This window comes from Phyllostomus discolor, chromosome 3 (assembly GCF_004126475.2).
Source record: "Phyllostomus discolor isolate MPI-MPIP mPhyDis1 chromosome 3, mPhyDis1.pri.v3, whole genome shotgun sequence".
Classification (NCBI taxonomy): domain Eukaryota; kingdom Metazoa; phylum Chordata; class Mammalia; order Chiroptera; family Phyllostomidae; genus Phyllostomus; species Phyllostomus discolor.
The window spans coordinates 184,444-192,351 of NC_040905.2; the positions used below are offsets into that span (position 1 = coordinate 184,444).

The following is a 7,908-nucleotide window of genomic DNA, read 5'->3' on the forward strand; positions in this document are numbered from 1 at the left end:
GATTGTCCGCGAGGGGGCGCCCGGGCCCCACGCTCCGGCTCCAGGGCGACGGGTGGCGGCCCAGCGGGGCTGGGCTAGGCAGGCGTTCGAGGCCCGTCACCCTGGTTACGCACGGTCAGGCTGCAGGATGGGGCCCGCGGGGGCGGTCGGGCCTCGGGGCTGTGCTTCAGACCCCAGTTTGCGGCCTTTCGGAGGACGGGGCAGCCCTCTCGGGGTACCGGAACCTCCCTTGCCCCGTCGCGGCCCGGCAATCCCGGCTCTGCCCCGCCGGCGCGGACGGTGGGCGGGGCGCCGTCGTGACGTGGCGCGCTAAGTCCCGCCCCCCCAAGGCCGTATATAATGCGCCGCGCTCGCACTTGTTCCAGTGGACGCGGCGGTGGCGAACCGGCGGCGGGAGGCGACAGCATGGAGCTCCTGCGCACCATCACCTACCAGCCGGCCGCCGGCGCCAAGGCGAGCGAGCCGCCGGGCAAGGCTGGCGGCGGGGACGCGAAGCGCAGGCGGCCGCCGCCCCCCGAGGAGCCCCCGCCCCGGGCGCAGGAGTCGCCGGCGGCCCCGCAGCACCGCCACCACGCGGGCGCCGAGGTGTCGCGGGTCGTTGTGGACCCCACGACGGGGAGGCGCTACTGCCGGGGCCGGGTGCTGGGCAAGGTGAGGGCGCCGCCCCGCGCGCGTCGAGTCCGGGGTGCCGATCCCCGCGGCGGCTCTGCCCTCCTTCCCCGCCCGGGCCGGTCTGGTCAGATCCCCAGTCTCACCTCCCGACCCAGCGCCGTCCCGGTCCTCCGAGTAAAGGGACGCGGGCCTGTTCGGACGGCACCCCGGGGCGCTTTCCCGTCTGGAAGGGGCTTTTGGAATCAGACTGCCTCCCCGGCCCCTTTCTTCCCTCCTGCTCCGATCTTTCTGCTTTCCTTTCTTATTTAAAAAAAAAAAAAAATTAGAGCATATTTGCTGTCCGTGGCTCTGCCTACTCAGTTCCGTCTCGGCTTTGTTTCCTCGTAGGGCGGCTTTGCCAAATGTTACGAGATGACGGATCTGACAAACAACAAAGTCTACGCTGCGAAGATCATCCCTCACAGCAGGGTGGCCAAGCCGCACCAGCGGGAGAAGGTGAGTGTGGTGCTGGGCGCGGTGCTGCTGCTCGGGGCCGGCTCCCTGGTGCGCACGCAGCTCGCGGCTGCCCTGCTGCTTGCTGCCGCCGCCCGAGTGCTGAGCCCTGTGCGCCTTTCCTCCCAGATCGACAAGGAGATAGAGCTGCACAGACTTCTGCACCACAAGCACGTCGTGCAGTTCTACCACTACTTCGAGGACAAAGAGAACATCTACATCCTGCTGGAATACTGCAGCCGAAGGGTAGGTGTGCGCCTGGACCCGCATGCAGCCCGGCTGCGCTTCCTCGGGGTTGCCGTGTGGATTGGGGCCGATCGTGCCCGGCAGTGACTTTCTGTTCTGACAGCGGTGGCTGACACCTTCTCTCCTCTTCCTCCTCGCAGTCCATGGCTCACATCTTGAAAGCCAGGAAGGTGTTGACAGAGCCCGAAGTCCGATACTACCTCAGGCAGATTGTGTCTGGACTCAAGTACCTCCACGAGCGAGAAATCTTGCACAGGGATCTCAAGCTAGGTGAGCCCTGGACTCCAAACGTGCATTTGTGTGTCGGGGATGGGTGTTCCTTCCTTCTCCTTCTCACTGTTTACACTTTCCTGGTCTCCATTCGGGGGGGGGGGGGGGGGCAGCCTTTGCAGTCTTGCCTTTGAGTGGGGGCAGTTCTGGTCAACAGCTGGCCGCTGGCCTCCAGGGCTGACCTGGTGTGCACTGGCCAAGAGTGGCTCTCCCAGGGATTCAAGTCTGTTTTGTTTATCGTCCAGGGAACTTTTTTATTAACGAAGCCATGGAACTGAAAGTTGGGGACTTCGGTTTGGCAGCCAGGCTGGAGCCCTTGGAGCACAGGAGGAGGTGAGGCTGGGAGGGCGCCCCTCTGTGCAGCTCACACATGCCCCTCTGGTTGCCAGCCGGTGTCTGAGAGGAGGCCCGCGGAGACCCAGTCTGTGCACTGCAGCAGGGTTGACTCGAGGAAGCACTAGGCGCTCCCCGCAGGCCGGGCCAGGGCACCTCGTGCCCCCAGTGGATTATGAAAGAAATCTGCCTTACGATGGCCTGAGGAGGATGAAATGCCTGGTCTCTATTGACTAAAAACGCTGTCACATGGGCTGAGAAAAATACATGCATCAAAAAAAAAAAATCACCAGAATCACTTTGTCAAATGTCAGTTGCCCAAATGCCAAAAGCAAAAGTCAGACACTTCCTAATGGAAACTCAACACAAAGCTTTCACCGTTTTGTCCAGGGAACTGGGCTTCACATGGTTCCTAATGAGTTTCCTCTCTTGTCTTTGCAGAACAATATGTGGTACCCCAAATTATCTCTCCCCTGAAGTCCTCAACAAGCAAGGACATGGCTGCGAATCAGACATTTGGGCTTTAGGCTGTGTAATGTAAGTGGGTGCACCCAAATGATGCAAATGAAAATGGGGATTTAGATTTTAACATTTGAAAAGAGCTGCTTTACGGCCATTCCTAATGGACCGTGTTTTCTTTCTCTTAGGTATACAATGTTACTAGGAAGACCCCCGTTCGAAACTACAAATCTGAAGGAAACGTACAGGTGTATCAGAGAAGCAAGGTATACCATGCCGTCGTCGCTGCTGGCGCCTGCCAAACACTTGATAGCTAGCATGCTGTCCAAAAACCCACAGGACCGTCCAAGCTTGGATGACATCATGCGGCATGAATTCTTCCTGCAGGTGGGTGTGTGTCGTGAGTCTGTGGATCTCACGCTCTTGGTCCCAGTGGCCCAGCAGGTCACGGGGCGCCTTTTCTCTGCTCCGCAGGGCTTCACGCCAGACAGGCTCTCCTCCAGCTGCTGCCACACGGTCCCGGACTTCCACTTGTCCAGTCCAGCGAAGAATTTCTTTAAGAAAGCGGCTGCTGCTCTTTTTGGTGGCAAAAAGGACAAAGCAAGATATATTGACACACACAGTAAGTTTCCAGTCCTGCCGCTGTTCTGTGTCTGACATTGTATCTCACTTTGGTAAGTTAGTTAGAAGAGGCTTTTGCATGAGCATAATTTAGCCAGTATCTTTGCATACTATTGAGCTTTTTGTAGCATAATGAGTTCACACCGCAACACGTGTGTCATACACGTTCAAGTGTGCTTCTTGCATAATTGCAGCTAATGGCAATGATAAAAGTACTGTTTCTGCCTTAGATGCTCATAGCTAGTTAGTAACGCAATAGGAGGAAACATGGATGGCTCTGTTCCTGCCTTGTTAGGGTAGAATAACACTCACAATTCTTTTCCTTGACTTACAGATAGAGTATCCAAAGAAGACGAAGACATATACAAGCTTAGGCATGACTTGAAAAAGACTTCCATCACGCAGCAACCCAGCAAACACAGGCCAGACGAGGTATGCTGGGGAAGGACAGACAGACATCACCACCTCTTGTCGTTTTCATTCTGTGCTATCACTTACTCTGTGATTGTCAGGGCTCAGGCCTGTTGCATGTACCTCATCTTCCCCCAGCCCGTGGAGAGGGAGGGTTGAGCAGTGCGGGCAGTGGGCCAGCTGTGACAGCTTGGGCCTGGCCCGTGGCCACTGCTCTGGATGAGCCTTCCTGACAGTTTCCACAGTCCCACCCCAGCCACCCCTCGAGCGGCATGAGGGTGGGACTTGCGGCTCAGTGCCTGGGCCTCCTCTTTCCTAGGAGCTGCAGCCCTCACCCACGACGGTGGCTACTCCCGGCACTGGCACCGTGGCAGTGGAGAGCAGGCAGCAGGGGGGAGACGCCATTCGGATGATCGTCAGAGGGACACTGGGCAGCTGCAGCAGCAGCAGCGAGTGTAAGTGCTGGTCTGCCCGCGTATGGGGGTGGAACCGCCGGTGCCGGTGCTCCTCGAGAAGTCACCAAAGTGCCTGTGTGCGCACGTGACATGTTTCACACAGAGCAACAGAATTCAAGCGCTGGGATGGGACTAGGAAGAATTTGGAGTTCATGTGTTGGAGTTCTACGGGGAAGGAGACTTACCAAAGCCCGTGTTTTTTTGCTAATTATTCCATAACTTTCTCCGACGTTCAGGCCTCGAGGACAGTACCATGGGAAGCGTTGCGGACACAGTGGCAAGAGTCCTTCGAGGGTGCCTGGAGAACATGCCGGAAGCCGACTGCATTCCCAAAGAGCAGCTGAGCACTTCCTTCCAGTGGGTCACCAAGTGGGTCGATTACTCCAACAAGTACGGCTTCGGGTACCAGCTCTCGGACCACACCGTGGGCGTCCTTTTCAACAACGGCGCTCACATGAGCCTCCTTCCCGACAAAAAGTGAGTGTCTCCAGGTCACGGGGGTCGGCGGGTTCTTCAGTCTCGCTCGGGAGGCCCCCGGAAGCAGAGGCTGACGGCTGCCGTCCCCCACCCCTGTCACGCCCGTGTCCAGAACCGTGCACTACTACGCGGAGCTCGGCCAGTGCTCCGTGTTCCCGGCGACAGAGGCCCCTGAGCAGTTGGTCAGCCAGGTGACGGTGCTGAAGTACTTCTGCCACTACATGGAGGAGAACCTCATGGACGTAAGTGCTGTGGCCTCGGAGCAGTGGTCCCGGGGTGCGGGCTCAGACGGGGAGCACCCTGGAGTGCCTGATCCAGGGCCCGCCCCCTCTGCTGAGTCCACCGTCTGGGAGGCGGGGCCAGCGGCCTCCACCCATGCTGCCCCAGCAGGAGAGGCCTTGGCCCGGGGAGGGTGGGCACGCACCACACAGCTTCGCAGGCCCTGACCCTCCCCGTCCGCTGCAGGGAGGAGACCTGCCCAGCGCCACGGACGTGCGAAGACCACGGCTCTACCTCCTGCAGTGGCTGAAGTCCGACAAGGCCTTAATGATGCTCTTCAACGACGGCACCTTTCAGGTGACTGTGGCCCTCCGGGACGGGCCTGTGGGGGCCTGAGAGTTACTTTCACTGGGTCAGCTTAGTCGCGGACTCCGCCTCCCCAGCCCTGGCACTCAGCGCGATCTAACATCCTTGTCTGGTTTTAAAGGTGAATTTCTACCACGACCACACGAAAATCATCATCTGCAGCCAGGACGAAGAGTACCTGCTCACGTACATCAACGAGGACAGGCTGTCCGCCACGTTCCGGCTGACGGCCCTGCTGATGGCGGGCTGCTCGCTGGAGCTGCGGCACCGCATGGGGTACGCCCTGAACATGCTCCTGCAGAGGTGCAACTGAGCCTCGGCCCCGGGGGCCCCTCCAGGCGCGGGCCGCAGGGGTGCGGGACAGCAGGCTGCAGCACGCGGGAGACGGCGGCGGCAGCGGCGGTACGAAGACAGGCCCTCCGGCCCGCTGGACCGGCCGAGGCGCGCTGGCCGTCCTGGCGCGGACAGTGTGAGAGAACCGGAGCGCAGCTTTCCTTGGGGGACCTGTCTTGAAAGGGTTTTCAGACAACGTCACGGAAAGGTGCATTGACTCTTCACTTCCCTCTGCTGAGAGCATTTCAGACGGAGGAGGGCTGGGAACTGTGAACGGACTTCCCGAGGAGAGGAGAGGGGAGGAGGAGAGGGAGGAGGCTCCCGAGTCGTCGGTGGCTGTCATTGGAGCAGCTCTGGGCTGCCTAACTGTGAACTATGGCCATATGTAGGTGTTCCTTTGTTCGTTTTTGTTTTTTGTTAATTTTTGAAGACACTCGTGGCTGGAAAAGTGCATTCCTTGTTAATAAACTTTTTATTTATTACAGCCCAAAGAGCAGTATTTATTATCAGTTTTTTTAAAGTTGGCCACTTTAAGCTGCTGGCAATAAAGCGTACGGAAAAGCGGAAGGCTTCGCTCGTCCGTCCTCTGTCTCCGTCGCGGCGCCCGGCCGGGCACGGCCGTCCGACCCTGGACTCTCGGCAGTCGGGGCGTAGAGTGCAGACGCGCACCAGAAAGTTCTATCGTTACTTTTTCCCGTGACAGTTTCTAGGAAGTCACGGTAGAGCTCACTTCTGACAAGAGTGCAACAAAAATACGCTCTTGTTACAAGCTAACTGCGGGCCTCCTGGTAAACCCGAACCAGCTCCTCTCCGGAGGGTTTCAGCCTGGGTCCGGGGGGCTGTCACCCCGTGTGAACAGCCTCTGTTGCAAAGCGTCAGTAGGCACAGGAAGTTCGTCTTCACGTGGGCAGCGTGACGTGCTGTGTGTGTGTGTGTGTGTGTGTGTGCCGCCCAGTGTGTTGCCCCGCTGGGACCTCCCGCACGCGGTTCCGGTGGGACGGGCCTCACACGTCAGTCGTTTCGTCTTCCTTCTGGTGCGCGGCGGCTGGGAGCGGTGTGGGAGGCCAGGCTCTGGTTTCAAACGACCACAGTGGCCACAGGCGCATCCGAGCTGCGGCTCATTCAGCGGGATCTGCTCCTTGACGGGCACCGAAAGCTGCTCCTCCGGTTGCTCCGACCTCCCAGTGACCTGCGTGAGGTGCGCGTCCTCTGGGCTCCGGATGGACGGCTGCTGCGAGGGAGGTCCTGTCCTGGGGACAGCCGGGTCGCCTGCACTCGGGCCGCGGTTGCAGTGGGGTCTGGGGCCGTGTGGTGCCGGGACTGTGGCTGTCACTGTGCATTTCGCTAAGATGACCACCCGCACCCGATACATTTTATTAATAAAAGTCAAACCTGGAGAGTGCGAACTGGGTACTCCACAGGTTCTAGGCTGCTGGCTGGAACTCTGGCCGTGGACACAATGAGTCTTTGTTAAATGGCTCAGAGTAATAGCTAAAAAAATATGTAATTACACTAATAGCTGGGTGTGCAAACGTAGAATCTGTTCTTGGGGCAGAGGAGAAGAATTAGTTGTGAGCAGTAAAAGTGTGCTTCCGTGTTGAGTGTGACAAACCCTGCTTTTGTCCTTGCTCGTGCACGGAGGGGCTGTGTGTGCCGGACGGGCGGGCGGCACTGGAGGCGTCAAGCTGACCCGGGCCTGTCCCTTCCCCCAAGGAAGTCCCAGCGAGTGCAGAAGACAGTGCCTTTACTCACCAGTCTGATAAGTGCCGTGACGTTACGATGCAGGTATGCACTGGGTGTTCTGGGAACCATGCGGAAGGAGCTCCGGGCGTGGGTTGGACCCAGAGAATAGATTCCTGACAAGGAAATTCTTTTTTATAGGGTTTTGAAAGACGAGTGGGGTTAAACAGAAGTATGAGGCGGGCAGGGCGTCACAGGCAGTGGGAATTCCATGCACAGAGAGCCGAGGGTGAGGGAGTTCGCAGCGCCGTGGGCGTGCAGGCCTGGCAGGTGCAGGCTGGAGCTCGGGCAGGCCTCCGTGTGCCCTCCCAAGGCTTGTGGGCTGCACCGAAGGTTACGTGGCCTCACAGAAAGGTTTAAGGAAGAAATACCAGCCAACTGGTATTTCATTTCTACACAATAGAGCTCGTTCTGGGGGCAGGAGGAGTGGGGAAGGAGGGGAGAGAGGTGACCCAGGAAGTGAGGACATCAGTGCCCTGCTGCAGGTGGGGCAGGATCAGGTGAGTAGGGGGAGGTGAAGGTGGGACCCCCGGCGTTCCCTCCGGCCCATCGGTTCACATCAGCGTCCCCAGAGCTGCAGACCAGGCCTGGCCCACGGCAGCCAAATCCTGCCTGAACGGACAAAAGACCGCAGACGAGGGAGGGGCTCAAAACGCTGTTTGTAACAGGATTTGGCGGCGGGTTGGCTGTGAAGCCCGAGGAAGGAAGAGGGTGGGGCTTAGGAAGATTGGCAGGAGCAGCCCCCAGGGAAATTCCGCAGCAGCGAGAGCCTGACACTCAGGAACAGACGCTGAGCTCAGGGCATGTTGAGGCAGCCTGCGTGAGGGTGCCCAGACAGGTCCCCAGGACAGCTGAACGTCCATGTCCGTGTCTG

General features: G+C 58.9%; 1 protein-coding gene across 1 annotated transcript; it reads left to right on the plus strand.

Annotated features, from left to right (window-relative positions):
• The first annotated feature begins 364 nt into the window (after positions 1 to 364).
• On the plus strand, positions 365 to 5,861 carry PLK2 (polo like kinase 2). The gene is made up of 14 exons (XM_028513691.2): positions 365 to 651; positions 1,000 to 1,107; positions 1,234 to 1,350; positions 1,491 to 1,620; positions 1,866 to 1,953; positions 2,395 to 2,490; positions 2,601 to 2,799; positions 2,887 to 3,034; positions 3,368 to 3,465; positions 3,764 to 3,899; positions 4,136 to 4,376; positions 4,489 to 4,618; positions 4,842 to 4,952; positions 5,083 to 5,861. Exons 1-14 carry the CDS (start codon positions 406 to 408, stop codon positions 5,272 to 5,274), a joined length of 2,040 nt encoding a protein of 679 aa, XP_028369492.1. The 5' UTR covers positions 365 to 405; the 3' UTR covers positions 5,275 to 5,861.
• Positions 5,862 to 7,908: the final 2,047 nt, after the last annotated feature.